The sequence below is a fragment of the Xenopus tropicalis genome, chromosome 5, assembly GCF_000004195.4.
Source record: "Xenopus tropicalis strain Nigerian chromosome 5, UCB_Xtro_10.0, whole genome shotgun sequence".
NCBI classification, from domain to species: Eukaryota; Metazoa; Chordata; class Amphibia; order Anura; family Pipidae; genus Xenopus; species Xenopus tropicalis.
In genome coordinates this window covers 111153223-111174571 of record NC_030681.2, presented here as the reverse complement: position 1 = coordinate 111174571, position 21349 = coordinate 111153223, and the positions used below count along the sequence as shown (strand labels likewise).

At 38.7% G+C, this 21349-nt stretch overlaps 1 protein-coding gene across 2 annotated transcripts in view; it reads left to right on the top strand.

The window, feature by feature from the left end:
* fndc3b (fibronectin type III domain containing 3B) overlaps window positions 1-21349 on the top strand; it is a 178240-nt gene that overhangs the window by 86979 nt on the left and 69912 nt on the right. For both annotated transcript variants that reach the window (XM_012963399.2, XM_002931571.3), the window contains exon 6: window positions 785-1072. In XM_012963399.2, coding sequence (XP_012818853.2) covers window positions 785-1072 — 288 coding nt within the window. The remainder of the gene's footprint in view (window positions 1-784; window positions 1073-21349) is intronic.

Sequence of the window (21349 nt, the reverse complement as noted above, 5' to 3'; positions counted from 1 at the left end):
CTTATGAAATCCATTAATATAATTTAAGCATGACATTTAATTATTTCTAAATCCAGGTGCATAAAAAACACAGAAATGTCAGAATATTTATCTCCCTGAAGCTTTATTTCCAGATAACATAATTTGCAATGATTCTACCAGAGGGAAAAAAAATGTCAAATGTCTATCAATGTACTTAAAAGAATCCTAAGCTTTTAAAAATATATTACTAGAATATTCATAACAATGTTATGTTTACAATGAATGCTTTTTTTTTAGAGTTTGACAATTTTCAAATTATGGTTTAGATTTGGTTCAGTATGTGGCCAAATCTTTTGCGGATGATTCGGCATTTGGCTGACTCAAAAATATGAATTGTTGCATCTAAATATTATATTTCATAATATTTTCAGTATCCAAGCATGCTAGGTTAAATGAAAGACTATGTATATGAGAAAGGCTGCATTTTTTCAGAAAGTGCTGGATTTTACCCTACCCAAGTTCACCAGGGCAGCTGGCAGCAACCCAAGGCACCAGGCTTTGACTAAGATTACATCTAATGTTCTCCAGTGGAGTAGTACTGGGTTTGTGACTGGCCAAACAGGACTGTAAATTCCACTCTATATAGCTAGGACAATTGCATAGGACTCTGTTATACCAACATTCTGTATATGCATTCCACTGTAGGAAGACCAACTTTGCTGGGATATTTGAGGGTATAGTGACACTTTCTTATACTGTAGTTGTTTCTTAAAATTACTGGTTGAACATTTGTTGCAAGTGTGACTTTGCCTTCTTTTATCAGAAATAATACCACTGTATGGAATGTCCAGCTACATTACAAGGGAAGACCAGTACTGCAAGCCTCCACACAAAAAGTTAAAAGACCGACAAATTGATAGACAAAACCGACTTAATAGTCCCCCAGCCACTCTCTACAAAAACCACATTGGAAACTGCACGACTGTTTACAATGGCAATAGCAAAGCTCACAATGGAGGAGGATGTGGTGGGGTCGGTGGGATAACAGGGATAAAGAAGCCAGAACGAAGAGCTAGAAGCAGTCCCAAGTCAAATGAGCAAGACATACAAGGTAGGTTGACTTGTCTCAATATTCTTGCGGGAAAGAAAGCAACCGAAACTGCCATTAGACTTTAAAGGACATTTCAGAAATATTTTTTAATTGATTGTGCTTTCTCCTTTAATTCTGAGTTTTCTAATTAGAGGCTTGATGTGGCAAGACACTGGCCAGTCCTATATATTATCTGACCATTCAGCTCACAGGCCAAATAGACATATTCTGTATGAAGGAAAATTCACAGCATGGCCACCTTTCTCCTGTTCCGTTTGTTCGGGCTAAAATCCCCAATAATAAGAACAGCAGTAATTGGTCAGCTGAAATTTTTAAACCTGATCAATTAACAAACTGAATTGTTGCCAGTATGCATTGCAGTACATGAATACAGAGGAAAGTCTGCTCTTCTCTTTCATTGTCACTGTTCCTAAATGCTCATATGCCGTATTGATGTCGGTGTTCTCTTCTAAAGAGAGAATAAGTTTTGTGCTTTGCTATGTCTGGTTTCTTTTTGCTTTGTTGTTAGGGAGGGTACATAACCACCAGAAGCTTAGCCAAGAGTAGTCTGCAGTTCAGCTTGAAATAAAACAACAAAATTCTGTCATTGTGTTGAAATTTAGCTTGGATTTGCACATTCCCTTGTGTCCACATTACTGACAGAAATATGCATTTCCAGTAAGACTCCCATAAAATCCAGGCTGACCCACAAATCACCTTGCTGATTAACCTTTTTTCCCATTATGCTTTGGTCCCAGTTGAACCATATATTACTTAGCTTCTGTCTCTGATTTATTCTGACCATTTACCATTTTCAGCACCACCACAAATAACTTATGATTCTGTAAGTGAGGAAAAAGAGTGACGCTGTCAATTCCAAGAGATTCCCATTCAGAGTGCATGTCCCACATAAAAGCTGCCTGATACAAAATAATCATTGAAAAGATGTCACTATGCAATACATCCAAATGAGGATACAGAAACAGGACATTTGTATTTGTGAACATCTCAAATGTATTTATTAATGCAATGTGTTAAAGTATTTTTCAGTTACTGTATATGTTTTATGCTCTTTGGCAGAATTCTAGGATATTGAACTGCAGAGAGGCAAATTGTGGTCCAACAGAAAATAACAAACCTAGGTCACTCAGCCCTATTCTAGAAAGAGAAAAATGAAGATAATCTCAATATAGATCCGCTTTGTACGATATATTCTGCACAGTCCTTGGCCTACGAAGTAATGTCATCTTTAGAACAACTGCATCCTTGCTGGTGTTAGTGTCTGCACAGGAAGGGAACCATATTTTCTCTGACATTTATATCCTTGGAAAATAATGGGCATGGAAAGGGCCTTTTTTTTCTTTTGCTACAATAAACTAATTGTGCTAAAAATAAAGAGGCTTTGCAGTACAAAGGAGAAAATCCTATCTTCCAAAATAGAACCTTTAGCAAAATATCCCGATTACATTCTTGTAACCGCTAATGTGCTTTAGAATCTCACTGTAGGAGATGATAAATGTAAAATTAATTGACATGATCATTGAATTTGAATTTTGATCTACTTTACTTAGTGAAGGTGCATCTTTATTAATCGATCATGCAGTCCCTACAGTGGGAAGTTTTTGACCAGCATAGCACACTCTGTTTTTGGATTCTAACTTTTGCAAGTGGTAGTGGGGTAAATACAAGTTGTTCCAGTATTTTGATGGAAAAACATAGAAGTAGTGATGAGCAAAATTTTGCTGCAGGCATGGATTTGTAGCAAATTCCTGCATTTCGTCACTGACAGATTTTATTGCAAAATGGTTGCTAAAATTTACCGGTACTAAAAAATGTCACGTGCCAAAAATAAAAAAATTGTTGTGTTTTGCGAATCTTTTCAAAGTCCATAGGTTGCGTGCCTTTGCATAGTTCTACTACTTGTGCATTTATCCTCCATAATAATATAGTGTACAGTGCCTAGTTGCAACTAAAAAGGTGCCAATATAAAAGATCAAAATTGAGTCCTGTCAGGCTGTGGGCATGTTCCTTGCTTTTCAGGTTTTGACAAATTTTTTCACCTTGGTCTTTTATTATTTGCATGGCTTGTTACAGTTATAGTTGGAGTTCGATGTTTCCACTTTACTTAAAAGAGCAAATCTATACCGAAACCTGCAAGGTTTTTTTTCTGACCCCCATAACTGCTTTAGGGGCACCTCCACACCAACGCATATATACAACAGCACCATGTTAGGGTTAATGAATAAAATATATTTCTACTATATTCTACTATAGTTTCTGTGTTTTTTTAATGGGATGCCAGACAAAACAATTCACTTGGAAGAGCTGTCTCAGCAATTTCAAGCACATTAAGCATAATTTAGCATGTGACAAATTTTCCAAAGCATTTTTTTTAGCAGCAACTACATTTTTATGGAAACCCTAGAAACAAAATATAAAATTTTTCTCTCCAGCTTTTCATAGATTTGGCTACACTAGGGGGTGTAAGAAAAGCCAATGGTTCCAACCACTAATCCTGATCTCTGAAACTTTATTTCTGTTTACCTAATTGAGGGCCTGTCCCTAGTATCTTCATAACAAACCCCAAGTATTAGGGCAGCGGCACACAGGGTGGATCGTCAGCCTGCACTGGAAGCATTGTGCCTGCACCAGGGAGCATTGAATCTGTCCATTATATCTGCCAAAAAATGTACTTATCTGGAGGCTGCCAATGCATCCTGTGTGCCCTTGCCCTTAGATCCCAGATAATTAGCACAGTAGCTGACTTTCTAACAGCATTCCCTTGTTTCCGTGTATAAATTACCCAGTAAAAATGTTTGATGTGATCTCTTTAAGATGTGGGCTTCCAAATACGTTTTTCTTAGTGCTTTGAACTTGACCTAATACAGTATCTCAGGACTTTTTATTTCTTTAACTTATACACTGTTATCAATAGTGATGATCAAATTTCTCTTTGGTGACAAATTTGCGAAACACATTCAATTTAATTGGTGTTTTTTTGCAGCCACTTTTGTTTCATGGCAACTTTTTCAGTGCACATTACTCTGGAGCAGTGATCCCCAACCAGTGGTTTGTGAGCAACGTGTTGCTCACCAACCCCTTGGATGTTGCTCCCTGTGGCCTCAGAGCAAGTGATCATTTTTGAATTCCTGGCTTGGAGGCAAGTTTTGGTTGCATAAAAACCAAGTATAATGCCAAACAGAGCCTTCTGTAGGCTGCCAGTGAACATAGGGGCTACCAAATAGCCAATTATAGCTTATGTTGGCACTCTGGCACTCTCTTTTTCCATGCTTGTGTTGCTCCCCGATACTTTTTCCATTTGAATGTGGCTCACAGGTATAAAAGGTTGGGGATCCCTGCTCTGGAGTATGTGGCCGTTTTCACAGATGAAACGAACCTTAAAGTACTTTCTTTGGCAATGTGGCAGATTCTGAGCATAATTTCTTACCCTGACGGGTCGACTGAGAGCCATGTAGTGGTGGCCCTTAGGTTTATTTGTCAAATGAACTTTGGAAAGTAACCATATGCGTTTGTGTACATTTAGGCCACAGCTCAATTCTGGTGGGTTCTTACCTGTACTGCAAGGCCAGTAAATAAAATGTAAGAGCACACACCTGCACAGCCGGTACAGAAGCAGCCTTTGTTCTTGCCTGAGCGCTACCTTTCTTCATAGGGATTGGAATGTCTCTGCTTACAGACAAAGAATTCCTTTTTGAATGGGACTTCAGAGATCTACTTTGTAGGCAATGATTTTAGCAACTCCAGGTTCAGATTACTTTTAAATAAGAAGTGACAGCTTTACCACAAAACAACAAAAAAAAAAATCTTTTGATTTTTTAAAATCCTGCTGCAGAGTTACTTTTATCAGGCACCATACATTATAATTCATAGCAACTTTTTTTCAGTGAGTTATTTAGTTCATGTTCCTTAATAAAAAGAAAATATCATAATAGCACAGAGTTAAAAAATAATCTTACACAGTGAATACTTGGTAAAGATTTTTTTACAGTTAAACCCTAATTTTACGCCCCTGAATTTTTGCCAAGATTACGCCCCGCAACTGTAAAATTCTCTTGCTTTTTAATGTGTATATCGGCTTCATGTGCCTGCACCCAAGCGTATCTCATTCATTCGGGTGCAGGCACAGGTAGGACACATTTACAGTAACGGGGCGTATTCTCGGCATGCATTTTTCAGCTTGCCGAGAATACGCCACGTCTGACATCAGCCTTAATTGATCATTGAGTTGATTATTAATCAAGTCCAGCGTTACCTGTGCTTCGGTGCCTGTCCTTCTTGAATTGAGCACTGTCTAAAACAGGCAATACTCGATCCACTGGGCATGCCATTTCAGAGCACAGAGGCTAGTGGCAAGGTACGCAATGCATTATACAGCCTGCAAAATAAAAAAAAGTTTGACAACTGTTTTCAGACATTTTATTCATCTTGCACGCTGTGTCCTGAATTGTAAAAAAGGCCTTGCATATTGTTAGACATTCCCTAAACACAGGTAACCGTAGCAGCTCAGAGCATTTAATATGCATCAGCAGAAAAAATGAAGGGCAGCTACTAGGGGCATATTCTGAATAAATCTTGACTGTGGTGGCAGTTGGCTTGTAGAAAAGCTCAAAACAGAAGGTGCTGAATTTTTAGCCTAAGTTTTTGTAGTGCTTTACTTTGTTCTATTACCATATGCATTTTAGCCCAGTTGCTGGAAGACACATGGTAAAATATTTGAGGACATTTGGTTAGTAAAAAATATTGAACTGATTCTGGCAAGTCATATAATTCTGCCACGTAAGCTGCCAAGGGTGGTGCTCTGGGAGCCCCATACATAACCGGTGAAAAATACCAAGCTTAAAAAATACAAATCTGGCTGAAAAAAGATGCAAAGGAAAAACAGACATGCAGTATAAGTTCCTATGCAGCTCTGCATTTGTTTTTCCACACAAGTTTTGGAAAAAAGAGTGAAGGTCCTATTCTGCAAGCACTGTTGGAATGATATTTTCAAAATGTGTAACTGTGCAGGTAAACAGAACGCTACTGCCTTTCCAAACTAAATATGCATGATTATCCAACATCTTCTCTTCCCATCTGTCTGCAGGAAATCTAACCCAGTCTTTAGTGCATTTCCTGCTGGCCTCCATTATTTCCTTATATTATCCTTTTTCATGGCTATAAAGAAAATACATTGTATTGTTAATACAGGTATAGATCTCTTATACAGAAAGCCATTATCCAGAAAGCTTCAAATTATAGTATGATAAGGCCATATCCCATAGACTCGATGAAAACACATAATTATAGGGATCCCTGAATCCAGGATTTGGTTTGAGATTCGGCCAAGATTCTGTCTTTTTCAGCAGGATTTGGATTCGGGCAAATCCACGCTCCTGGCTGAACCAAATCTAAATACTTAAAACCACGAGAGTTTTTGTCACATAAACGGAACATTTTTGGCCGAATGGGCGCGCGTTACATTGCCCTTAGGATTTGGTTCGATGTTCTGCTGAATCTTTTACGAAGGATTTGGGGTTCAGCCAAATCCAAAAAAAGTGGATTTGGTGCATCCCTATAAAAAATATTTCCTTTTACTCTGTAATAATAAAACAGTAATTTGTACTTGATGATAACTAAGCTGCATGAATTTATATTGGTGGCAAAACAATTCTGGTTATATCATTTTAAATTTTTTAGTAGTCTTAAATACCTTGAGTGATCCAAATAAGCGAAAAGCCCCTTATACGAAACTCCCGGTCCTGGTCATTCCAGATAATTGATCTTATACCGGTACTATTACATTTTATGTATGTGCAGTAGTGTCTGTGTTGTTGTAAGTAACTTCCTTGCACACTGAAGCAACATTAGAAAGTTGGCCAGTTTAAATAGAATAATAATTTAAGCCTAGGAAGGAAAGTATTTTTAAAAATTTAAAAATTCAAGATATATATAAAATGGGTCAAAATGTTGATTTTGAAGATTTTGAAATAAATTGTGCCTTTTTTTCAAGACCCGGTTGCGCAACAGCTTTATATATACATACCAAAGGCTGTGGATGCAGCCGAAACGTTAGATGTTGATTTGAATAAAACCTCTATATTTTCTTAAGACCTGTGAGTGCGGACTCTCTCTACAGCTACTCCATCTATTATTTTGGGACTGCAGCCAGGCTCCCTTGGACCTACTTATACGTGAGTGCCTGTCTTCTTGCTACATACCATATATATATATATATATATATATATATGAAATATTTGATATTATAATAACAAAAAATACACAAATTGCCAAATTATAATACATAGAAAAAGTAATTAATAAAGTTGGCTGAGGATTCAACCTTTTATTTAAACATGTTTTTTTAAAAAGTTGAAATATATAAAATGTCGTCGAAAATATACAAAACATACTTAGGGGAAGGATTTATTTGTCAAATATGTCACTGGTTATTTGTCCTTTCCTTCCCGCTATTTAATAAATTAAAGTAATTTAAATAATTCTTTACAGACAGACCCCATTGGGGCCAATTTAATGTCCTTCTTGAGGTGGTGCAGGACGGAGGACAGAGTGCTCAGAAGCAGGACCCCTGGACACCCTAATCCTTTCACAAAATTTTCTTTGACAGTTTTGCTCTTTAGGGTGAAGACACACAGAGCTACTAGTAGCAGCTACTTGTCGTGGCTACTAAAATAGACAATGCTGATAATTTACTAATAACTGTCTTTACGTGTGTTTTAGCAGAGGCAATTCTCAGTATTGTCTATGGCGGGGTATTTTCTGGAGTTTAGTAACCGTGAAAAAGTAGCTGCTACTAGTAGCTCAGTATGTCTTCACCCTAATGCCTTTTGGGTGTTTGTTTTATAAGTTAAAGCAGGTATGGGCAAACTATGGTTTGCCCATCAAGCAGAAACAGTGTAACGCTGGCCCGACCCAGCGGGAAGTCAATGTGGACCCTGAGCCAAAAAGTTTGGCCACCCCTGAGTTAAAGGGAAAATGTGCCCCCCATTTTTACATAAAAATGTCATTCTTCTACAAATCAGCTGTTAAATGGATAAAAACGCCCATAAGCTTATTTAGTTGGGCTTATGTACAAAAGATTAATAAACAGTATCTGAAACTTGCAGATATAAATATAAATGTATATTTATAAATGTCTGTGTTAAAAAATACATTTATACTTATATCTGAAAGTTCAGATAGTGTTTATGAACCTTTTCTACATAAGCCCAACTAAATAAGCGTATGGGCTAAATCAGAATATAGGTATTCAACTGAACAGCTTCCTGCTCAGACTCGATGCATCAATCCTCAGAGGCACACCGCTCAGCCTTCCAATACGTTTATAAACACAAAAGAGAGCACCTTCATGTAGAATACGGTTTGGCCCACATATACTAGCCCACATGGGCATTTTAACTAATAGACTACATATGAGGAATTGCATGTTGCGTACATCTTCAATGGTATTTCATACCCTTTGGATGGATGGCATATGGACTTACCCTTTATTATCGAGGAGCAACAATTACAATTAAGACAAGGGAAAGTACCTGTTTTCTGCAAACCCTTAAATATTGATGTCTTTATTCTGGTGACAGAAGGACACAGAATGTCTTTTAGTGTGTATCCCCGTTTATAGCAAACAAGAGGGTTATCTTGGAACAGCTTGCCAAGCTGTTTGTCGTTCTTTATTAGAGGCCAGTATTTATAAATCACATTTTGTACATTACTGCTATGTTGACTATATGTAGAGACAAAAGTTATTCTCTGATCTTCAAGATTCTTACATTTACTTGATAATAAATCACTTCTATTCAATTTTTCCACCTCCTTAATTGCAGTTTGTATTATATTTGTATTATACCCTCTCTCGGCAAACCTCTCCACAAGCCCACTTTACGCTTCCTCTTTACGTCCACTTTTCTGGACGCGAGGAAATTATTTTAGTGCGCATAAATTGCCCTTTGGGTATTGCACGCATTACTTTTGGACTATGGTAACTCTTAGCGTGCAAAAAATTATTCCTAGCCACACTTTTCCTATATAGGTCGGTCTGTATTTTACCATCCTGCAAACTTATCTTAACATCTAGAAAATTAAGTTCTGACATGGACCATTCATACATAAATTTAATGGTATTATGGCTTCTGTTCGCCTCACTGATCATATCCTGTACCACTTCTAACGCTTATGGGCGTTTTTATCCATTTAACAGCTGATTTGTAGAAGAATGACATTTTTACAGGTCAATTATCAAGTCAGTGCTTCATCTGAAGAATGTATTGCATGGACATAGCATTAATGATCTATTGTGAGGAATCATGAAAAGGGCATTTAAAGGATGGGGTGGGGGGAATGGTAATTGGCTTAATTGGTTTCTGTGGAACTATCTGACCAACAGTTTTAGATGTCATGTCCTTTCTTAATTTTTCCAGCAAGGCAATTTGTAGAGTAACATAATCTATGTTCCTCATGAAATAACAAAAGAAAGCTGTGTGGTTCCTGTGCCAGTGATTTAATGCAAATAATGAAAACATCTTAACGGTTCATATGAGTTTGTCAACATAGAGTGCTCTTAATATTACCCGGAGTAATGATGCAATGCTGAAGGCATCCATTAGCCAGATGTGTTGAATCAAGGGAGGCTACATTTTGGATAAGGATTCTCCAGTTTATAAAACATGTACTTCTGCCTCAAATGTGTTTTCCCCAAAATACAGTATGGGTAACATCTCCTTTATTTTATCCCATACAAAATCATTCTTGCCCAAAACTGAAAACCTTGTTTTAATACTATTGAGCTTTGAGCTTGTCCACTTCTGTAGCAAGGTGAGGACCATGCCTCAGCTAGCACTTTAGCAGAGGTGGCAAAATATCTGGCTCTGGTCTAAGTGCAGTAGAACTAATAGCAGGGGGGTGAAGGGGGCAGTATTGGGCCTGCTACTTTGGGGCAGGAAGGCAATTAGCAATCCAACACTAACCCCGATATGTAATAAAAGGCACTAAGTTTGCCCAATAGAAGTAGCCCATAGTAACGAATAAGATGGTTGATTTTAAACAGGTGACCATTAAATACTACCTGCTGATTGGATGCTATGGGGTATTTCTCCTGGGCAAACTTTGTACCTTTTACTACATAGCCTCATAAATCCCTTAATGTTAAGGCCAGGTCAGTACAGGCAGCTATTTTGCCAGACATTAATTTATCTAATGTAGCAGTGCCAGTGTCTATGGATTAGCAGTGCATAATGCAAGCTTTGCGCCCTATGGCACCAGTCCAGTGTCACTGGGGAAACATTTCCGGTAGAATTCACAAGGGACTGTCTAAACTCTTGCTTGGGAAATTACACACTTTTAAGCATTCTCTGCAACTTTCTTAAAATGTCTGAAACTTTTAGTTAGTAAAACTTCTGTCAGAGAAAGATGCCCCCAGAAATAAAGATGTAAGCTGGATACACCATCCTTTTATATTTGTTTTCAGTGATTCCAGCCCTTGGGTACAATAGTACATATCTTGCAGGTTTGCCCAAAAGCATACAATCTTAGGGAGGTACTTCAGCTACTTCATGGAATGAATTCCAACAAAGGATACATGGCAAATGTTAAATATGTCTATTTAACGTCCCACAAAAACTGACAACAAATTAAGTAACCACATCCTGTCAGGGCTTTGGTTGCCCAGTGGCTAGCCCCTGATCCTTAATCTGATCTACAGTCGTATTATCTAAAATCCAAGCAGATACAAATGGTGCAACTGATGGCAGCTTCAGGCCACAACACAATGGTACTATCTGCTGATTGTGGGTATTGAGGATTGAACACTGCCAGTCCGGTTTATATGCTGAGAAATTTATCTCTATTGATTTGCATTCTCCATTTTAGAACCAGAAGTTGGGGTTGCTTGGCTTGCCCTTTTCATAAGTTAAGTGTAGTAGCCCCTACCTCCCAGTGAAACTGTTTATACTACTTTCCATAAGAGACAAAAGGCTAAAATTGAATTCATCCAATGACTGAGAATTGAAGTTTTCATAAGTTGGATACTTTGAGGTTGCTGTGAAAGCTGCACTTATTAAAGAGGATTAGGAATTGCAGCTGCTAGGCAGATGGAATGATTGGTATTCAAAGCAGAAAACAGTCGGAAGTCAGAATTCACAGGAAAAATGCTGTGCTGCTTGAACGTTAGATTCGTTTTATTTGTGATAACATCATATTTTAGTGAGGTTACATAAAATCTTAGTGTTCCACTGATTCCTTTTATTGTCGAGCATAGTAAGTCAACCTTTTATAATCTCCCCCAAAAGCTCCTGTGTGTGTCAGCACTCTGTCATATTTTTCTTTCTGGTTCTAAATTGCTTCCAGATCATGGTTCAAAGAAGCAGTATTTTTTCTGTGTCAGAATATTTCAGAAGGGTAAGATGGCTGGAAGTATAGGGCACAATGTGAAGTTGATACGTTAGTATCTGAATAGTAACATTAGAACCACGTCTTTAACAAAAAGGTTGTAAATACATGGAACAGCCTTTAAGAGGATATGGTAGGGGCTAATACAGTTAAAGAATACCAGACAGGGAATGGATAGACAGAAGGAAATTTAAAGACACAAATAAGCATTTAATAGACAGGCTAGATGGGCCAACTGGTTGTTTTCTAGAACCAGTTAAACAATTATCAGGCACAGTAAGATGAAGTTTGTAAGAAGTATAATAGTTTCTCAAACCTCCCAACTGTTTCTTGTTTATACAGGGCAGGCTTGGTAGAAGGTCCAAGAGAAGTGTAGCTTAATAGCAATATAGAAATTGGCCAGAATCAGGGAGATAAGGACTTGGCTATATGGGGGGGGGGGGGGGGGGGGGCACGGCCATAGGCATAATGGGGCATGACCACAATGCACCTAATTAAAGGGCTCGTCATGTTGAAGTCTATGCATTTTAGCTGGGATCTGAGGCCTCTGCTCACAGGAGGTTCTAGTGTAGGTTGGTTTGCAGACCTTCCTTTCTGTTGATATTAAGACATCATAGAGGTGACGTTTTTTTTGCTCATTTCAATACAGTACATTTCAATGCAAAATGTAATGAGACACTGACTCCAGTTCTGCACGTAGTAACGCGTGCATGGAAACAATTATTACATGTGAGCAACTTTCGTTTGGCTTTCCCTTTGATTACTCCCGTAAGGGCAGTTAGCAGTGGTATGCATTACGGCTGAAGGTTTGCTGGCAGTCAGTTCTCCTCCATACCTTACACACAGCAGCACAACTTTGTCTGTAAATCACTCACAACTTTTTCCACTGTAAAACCTTTATTTCTGTCCATTCCATGTTGAATTTTTTCCATTTTAGGTAATGATACACAGGGAAGTTTCGGGTGCTTTGCTTTTGCACCAAATAACGCAGTGCCAAAGTGGCCAATCTGCCCCTCATAAACTAGGAATGAAATTGGCAGATGATAGTAGCCTGGAAACATATTGTAAATAATGATAGTTGTTTGACCTGCAGTTGGATTAATATGAAAAAAAAGAAAAAAACTATGCAGTTACAACTGTCAAATTAAAGTGATAATTGGATTGTAACCTTAATACCATCTGTTTAATTATACTGTTTCATCCACACTGACTATGGTTTATGATCACCAGTGATCTTTTTCAGGTGTAAGTGTGTGTTTATAATACAAATATAATAATCCCACACCTCTTTCCAGTAGTCATGTGGAGTCTGGGTGCCCATGTCTCAAACCTTAAGCTTTAGGGGCGGAGCTGATCACCGCTTATGTAGATTAGACAGAAACTTATTATGGGAGCATATCAAATAGAGCCTTACGCGTTTTGTGCTGTATGCATATACATGTTCTGCCTTTTCCTCCCTTTGTGGGTGTTGCCTTAAAGAAGAACTATACCCCCAGAATGAATACTTAACCAACAAATTGTTAATATCATATTATATGATATTATCATATTAATTTTGCCAAACTGGAATATATATATCAGTAAATATTGCTCTTTTACATCATTTGCCTTGAGCTGCCATTTTTTGATGATCTGTGTGCCCCCTCAGAGATCAGCTGACAGGAAATAATGCAGGAATTAATTGCTGTGGGAGGAAAATGTGACCTAGCATGTATGTGTGCCCTTGGTTTGTTTGTGTGCACTGTGAGTCGTATGATCCCATAGGATGGCCCTTAGTACTTTAAAATGGCAGTTTTCTATTTAAGATTACCCAGTGGCTTATACTACTGAAAAAGTATATTCCTATAAAATGGTTTATTTGTATGAAGCAAAGTTTTACAAATGAGCTGTTTAGGGGATATAGTTTTTATTGTTAGGTTTAAAAAAAATCACACTTTTCACCTTTCCAGACTTTGCTAAATAGGTTCTATCTTGTACTTACTTTTATGACTGTGTGCATAAGAATGCTGAAAGTTCAAATGTTAACAGAGCCAACTGCCAACTCCAATAGGAGCAGCCAGAAACTGTCTGAAAATAGCTCTATATGAAACTTCTATAAATGAAACTTCTACAGTCTAGCCTGGTGCATTGACTGGTTCTTCTTGTCATGTGCAGTTAGAGATTAGGCTGTTTTTAGTTGCTATGAAAACATTTTGGAAAAATTAGACATCAGAACGCATCAATCAAGTTTGGGTTCATTGATTTTCACTCATTTTTGGGATCTGGATTTTGTGTCACACGATATGCAGACTTCCAACATGTCACGCGATTTTTCTGTTTACTGTAAATAATACCTATTTAATGTTACTAATTAAGAAAGTGAAAAGGGACTGTATTCAATGTGGCTCTGATGATGGACAAATCAGGGTATTACGATGGTTAACTCTCTAGGCTCTAGGAAAATATTGGTGCATCAGTTATTCAGTCATAGTTGGTGAAAATCTAGGACAGCAAATATTTATATTCATCCTAAATCTTACCTTAACTGACCTGGAAGATGGGTATACAGGTGTATCTAGAAAAGCAAATGGCCATTCCCCCAGCTCTCACTCTAACTGGCCTTCAGTGTGAGCACCTCTTGCCAATGCTACCCCTCTGCTGCCCTGGGGCAGCTTTCGCAATCCCACCCCTGCACTTACTGTTCCGTAAGATCTTAGCTGCCAATTCAGTCCCTTCAGTCCAAGTCGTCAGCTTATCTGCCAATGAGGCACAGGCCTCCCCGACCTCACCAAACAAGTGGATCTTTAAGTGTTTGGCTAGCATTATTTGCCTTTTCATACTTTCCCTCTTTACTGTCTGCAAGTTAAAATTATTGCTGGTTTTCAGGGTCACTGTCTTTGGCAATCTAAAACCGATTAATTTTGAGATTACATTTTCACTATTATGAATTATCTTTCTGTAGGGGTCTATTCATGCCAAGTTCTAGACACCGGCTAGGGTAGGTGGAACCACAGTAACCAAGTAGCCACATAACTTCCAAACTGGAGAGCTGCTGACTTAAGTTACCCAAAAACTGCTCCCACCATAAACAAAGGTTCCTTATCCTAAATCCGCGCCTCAGGTTGTCTCTGAGCATTTGTACTAATTCTGGTTGATTGTTAATCCTCCTCAATGAGATGATGTAATTGCATTTCCCTTCCTTTGCTGTAATTTGTTCCATCAGGTGAAGTGAGGTGTTCCTTTCAGATCTAAAGAGCAGTGAGGAATGAAGCATACACCATGATGACAGGGATTTTTCAAGCGTTAAGCTCTTCTTCTGAAGCAGACAGTTGGGTAGTAGGGATGGTGTGCTGATGTAACGCCTTAGGAATGGCTTGTTGCTGTTGATACAATACGTAAGAAATACAACCAGGAGCCAGTGTCGAGCTGCCATTATCCACTTCAGCTTAAGCACTGAAAAAATGTATGGCTTGGTCATGGCAGATAACGACAGTGAGATTGATCTGGGCAATGAAGCCTTTTAGAGCACATCACTACACATGGAAAACCTTTAGCACACCAGCCTTTTAAAGGAAATGCAAACCCTCAAACAAATTATTGTAAAATTTTACATTTCAAAAATTCATAAAGCTATTTTTTCTCTTCATCTGGTCAGTTCCTCTAACCATGCTACACTGGGGAGAAAATGTCAAGTACAGGGAAGTCTTCAAACGTTTGTCTTCTCTCAAGGATAATAACTGTGACAATATACCAAATTAATTACCTTCTTGTGAATTAGTAAAACAAAAAATAATAACAATAATAGTACCATGATTTAAATCTGGGATAAAGGACTTAAGGTGGCCATACCCGTTAAGATCCGCTCGCTTGGCAAGGGCATCAAACGATCGAATTATAACAACGGCAAGGGCACAGCTGGTTCCTAAATCCAATCTGACTAAATGTTTTAACCTGCCCTATCAATATCTGGGCAATTTTAGGACAGGTATCGGTCGGGCATGCCCGTCGTTCCTGCCCCTACATAGGCCGATAAGCTGCCGAATCGATCTAAGGGACTGATATCGGCAGCTGCAATCGGCCCGTGTATGGCCACCTTTAGCTACCTTTTGTGCTGTGCTTCTTCTGTGTTACATCATATTCTTCATATAAAGAGTGACATTCAGTATACTACTTTCGCTTATTATCTATGTACACATGCCAGACCCTACCAACCACTAATTAGTAGCGTGCAGCATTCACCATTGTGCTCACATTTATCTGTGACTGACTGTATAAGCAACTGAATTCCAGTATCAAGTCTACTTTCAGCCAAACTCCCCCAGCCTTATGCATAAATATTTGAATGTGTACAAGATTATTCCTATGGTTTTCTCAAATCTCAGTGCAGAAATGATATGATCCTTCTGTACCCATACTCATTTTACCTTAATATGAAGATGTAATAACATGGGTAGCATTTTGCATTGTCTTGTAATTTATAGTAACATATCACGTATTTGAACCTGTCTGCTGCAGGTAAATAATTTAATCAAACATCTGATTGGGCTACTTAGAAATGCTTGCTTAAACAGCCCAAAACAGCCCCTTTTGACAGCCTTTCATTCCCCTGGAAACAAAGTTTTGGATAGTTATGGGCATGTCATTATTAGCACAGCAGTGCCACAGTGAGAGTGCAAGGCTAATGTTTGTATGGCATTGTGCAGCCTGTGTGGCATGAGTTAGTCTGGCTGTCAGTGAAACTTATTTTTAATTAAGGAGTGGTCTCAGCACACTATTGTTATGCTCTGTATCAGATTTTTGTGTCTGAGACTCTGCCTCTTTCCTTGCATTTGGCTCGGAATGACGTTAACTACTGTACATGTGGCAAGTCTAGAAACAAGAAAGAAAAAAGAAAGAAGGGTATGTTTCCTGTGCCTTGTGCCAATATAGATCTGTGCCAAAATGAATTGCATCACGTCACAGTGCAGATTCCATCATCTCTTAAATGACCTCCTAAACATGTCAGAACTGCCACATATTGGACTGCTAGTTTTCTGATTCTCTAGACTAGATCAATAGCTCCATGTGTTTTTTATCCTGCATGTTACACATTATACTGACCAGTTAGGGATTATGAAAACAATAGCTGATATGTAGGCATTTTCTGAAATAAGGAGTAAATTAGGAGAACTCCTATAAATGATATATTACTCTAGACTGAGCAATTTTACTTTATGGAATATTGGCTGCATAGAGCACAATTTAATGAATAAGATACCAGATATACTCAGCAGATCCCCCATACTGAAATGATTTATTTCTTCTGGCCATGGAATTTCTTAATTGTGTCATTGTCATAACCAACCCCCCCAAAGGTCCCTGAGATCAACCCAAATGTATGGAATCTGGGTGGGCTGAGGTTGGGCATAACCATAAGGTTCACAGACAAAGACATTGGGGGTAAACTGTATGGAGCTGTGTTTGCTGTAATTGTACAGTTTGATTGCATGAACCTTCTACAGGCACTCTTTATGGGTATTGGTTACAAAACTTCCATAGATTCCAATGAAACCGTACCCAGTGGGGAATGCATCCTTTCCAGTTGTAGAACTCTTAATACTGTATCAAGGCACTTTTGGTTTACTTAATAGTAAGCAAAGAAGCTGTAGTCACTTAGGACGGTGTTTGGCAAGGGATGCTGGGAGTTTTCTGCTGCAGCAGCTGGGAACGTTGGCTGTCAGTGATTAAGGAGCAAAGCATCAGGCACGTAGCTTCCCAGCAGTGCACAGACTCAGTCATTCTGATTATGAAATTGTTGCTGGCATAGCTTGGTCGTGGATAACTAATTGGGAAAAGGTTCGGTGTATGGAAACTATTAGCTGCCGAGACCAATACATGCTGTAGTACTGGCTTTGCTGGGATGCTTTGATTTTGGCTCATTTAGTTCTAGAGAATTATATAACATCTTTATTTTTCTTTTTGTAGAGGTAATCACTTCACTAAGCTACATACAAACTTAATCCTAAAATGCTGTCATACAGTAAAGTTCTAGCTAAGGGAGCCATTCAGCAAGGATAAAAGCTCAGTACCCGCTGTGAGGCTATAAAGATAGCTGTTTATAAGTAGTCACTATTTTTCTATACATGTTCTATAAAATGTATAAAAACACCATATTTGTGTTTTCCCATATGAATGTGTGCTGCCATGTTGCTCTTGCTTTCTGGCAAAACTCTGGCTTTGCAGTTTGATAACTTGTGACTTCTGCCATATGAAATGTTCAAGCAAATGTTGGGAGGTATGGCCTATAGGACAAGGTAGTGGGTGTAGAGTTGCCTAAAGGGCCCCAACTACCTATTTTTTTAAATTTAAAAATCCACAGTTAATTTTATCCTTTGTTAAGAAATGCAAATGATTTGTTGTGTTATTTTTACCTTAAGTGTAATGCCACCCTAGTTGCTGAGGGCCTGTCAGTGATATTCATGGCTCACAAAACACCTTTTCTGTTGGCAGCTGCTTTCCATTCGCTGGCATAGTAAAGGCTCTGTGGCACCCTGTGGTGCAATTAAACAGACTGCTTGCCCATATTTGTGTAATGGTACAGTGCTCTATAGAGCAGCAGTGTTCCTGCTCACTTAAATATGAAACATCTGCTGAAAGAGAATGGCATTTAGATCAGTGAGGTTCCCCTTGTGTGGGCATTAACTTAGATTAACTTAACTCACTAGGTTAATGTAATAACCATTGTTAAGGTAATAGTTCTGCAATATCACAGTATAATAACATGAACGAATAAACTAAATAAAGCATAGCTTTGAATGTGCAGTAGGCCATATTGTTATTTAGATGCTGATTTATCAAACTTGGCTGTTGAGAACTTCAACTCCCAGTATTCTACAACAATTGAAGGTCTTTCTGACTGACAGTGGTCCGAATTGTAACGATTCTTTTTCTCAGCGCAGTTTTAAGATATTGGTCTCATGTGCCCTCTGCTGGGCAAGTGGATTATTTTCATGATTATAGCCTCTGTTCTCAACCTCTTCTTTTCCTGCCAAAATAACATTTTTCTGCACTGTATAATTTGTCGTCATCATAAATTAATATATAGATGCCTTCACTGAACAAAGCATTGCCTGCTGCATTCATATGGGACCATAATTTCACTGAAAATTATCATTTTTTGTTGCTGAAGAATGAATAATAAGAATAAAGAGACTGTTGTGTGCCAGTTCCCCAAGTGATTTTTTTATACCTTCATTTTGAAAAGTCACACAGTGAGGGTCTTTGATCAGGTGACTACAAACCTATCATTTTACTTATATTGTTTGTGCGAGCTGCTGCCAGTATTAGTGGCACTTACCTGAATTACTGCTGTTATAATGTGTGGTAATTTGACCACAGCCTTAAGGGCAATAGCACACAGGACGTTTTGTGGCCCACGTTAAATATGCGCTATCACAAGCAACAAAACGTTCCTCGTGTCCTTCCCACTGCAATAATGCAAATCACCCATGAAGAAACACGAGTTGCTTTGGCTTTGCAAAGTAGCCCGAAGTAAAGGAACTTTGGGCTACTTGCAAAACCTTTACTTTGGGCCGCTATTTTCTTAGTATGCCATCACCCTAAGGGCAATAACAGATGGTAAATTAATATAGTATGTATAACAGTTCAACAAGGAGCCAACTGAAATAATAATTTGATAGGTGCCCTTTATGTTAGTTGCCCAAAGGGCCAGACTGGCCTGTTAGATCAGGTTCTCCAGGTACCACATTTGCCTATAATATCATCATGTGTTACAGCAGTTCCTTTTATCATCTCGCTTATAGTGATGGACAATGTTTTTTATGTGATGGGCTGCAGTTCTTGTACAGCCACATGTATAGCATCCCCAGCTGAGCATGACTAAAGAAATAAATGGCCACTGGCCAGTGTAGGACTGTACTTCCTTTGCAGCGTGCAAAATAAGTTCTGCAGTGGAAGAGTTGCCTTCCGATAAACACAGATGCATGATATGTTGGGCAGTGTTTCATTTCTTGGGAAACCTTCTCCAGCACAGACCTGTTACTGTTCTTACAAACTGTTGCTGTGCATATATATAGTTACATAGTTACATAGGGTTGAAAAAAGACCTGTGTCCATCAAGTTCAACCCATCCAAGTAAACCCAGCACACCTAACCCACACCTACCAATCTATACACTCACATACATAAACTATAAATACAACCACTAGTACTAACTGTAGATATTAGTATCACAATAGCCTTGGATATTCTGATTGATCAAGAACTCATCCAGGCCCCTCTTAAAGGCATTAACAGAATCTGCCATTACCACATCACTAGGAAGGGCATTCCATAACCTCACTGCCCTCACCGTGAAAAACCACCTACGCTGCTTCAAATGGAAACTCCTTTCCTCTAATCTAAAGGGGTGACCTCTGGTGCGTTGATTGTTTTTATGGGAAAAAAGAACATCCCCCAACTGCCTATAATCCCCTCTAATGTACTTGTACAGAGTAATCATGTCCCCTCGCAAGCGCCTCTTTTCCAGAGAAAACAACCCCAACCTCGACAGTCTAACCTCATAGTTTAAATCTTCCATCCCCTTAACCAGTTTAGTTGCACGTCTCTGCACTCTCTCCAGCTCATTAATATCCTTCTTAAGGACTGGAGCCCAAAACTGCACTGCATACTCAAGGTGAGGCCTTACCAGGGACCTATAAAGGGGCAAAATTATGTTCTCATCCCTTGAGTCAATGCCCTTTTTTATACAAGACAGCACTTTATTTGCTTTAGTAGCCACAGAATGACACTGCCTGGAATTAGACAACTTGTTATCAACAAAAACCCCTAGATCCTTCTCCATTAAGGATACCCCCAACACACTACCATTCAGTAGATAGTTTGCGTTTATATTATTTCTACCAAAGTGCATAACTTTGCACTTATCAACATTGAACCTCATTTTCCAGTTTGCTGCCCAGTTATCTAATTTTGTCAAATCGCTCTGCAAAGCGGCAGCATCCTGCATGGAACTTATAGTTTTGCACAATTTAGTGTCATCAGCAAAAATAGAAACAATACTGTCTATGCCCACCTCCAGGTCATTAATAAACAAGTTAAACAGCAAAGGCCCAAGGACTGACCCCTGCGGTACTCCACTAACCACACTGGTCCAATTAGAAAATGTTCCATTTACAACCACTCTTTGTACTCTATCCTTCAGCCAGTTCTCTATCCAATTACAAATATTATGTTCTAGGCCAATATTCCTTAATTTGATCATTAACCTTCTGTGAGGTACTGTATCAAACGCTTTAGCAAAGTCCAAGTAGATGACATCAACTGCCATTCCAGCATCAAGGTTCCTACTCACCTCCTCATAAAAGGCAACTAAATTAGTCTGGCAAGATCTGTTACGCATAAAACCATGCTGGCACAAACTAATAGTATTGTGAACTGCAATGTATTCAAGTACCCTATCCCTTATTACCCCTTCCAAAAGTTTTCCTACTACTGATGTCAGACTAACAGGCCTATAGTTTTCAGGCTGAGAACGGGATCCCTTTTTAAATAACGGCACCACATTAGCAATCCGCCAGTCTCTTGGCACCATGCCAGACCTCAATGAATCCTGAAAAATTAAGTGAAGAGGTTTGGCAATCACAGCGCTCAGCTCATTTAATACCCTGGGATGAATCCCATCCGGCCCTGGACCTTTGTTTACCTTTACATGTTCAAGTCTCTTTTGAATTTCCTCCCGAGTGACCCATGCGTCAGTAGCTAAATTACTAGAACTGGGCATATTACAAGGGAAGCCTTCATTATCTGGCTCCTCAGATGTATAGACAGATGAAAAATAAGAGTTCAAAATTTCAGCTTTTTCCCCGTTCTCATCAACCAACGTACCCCCCCGTGATAATAAAGTTCCCACCCCTTCTT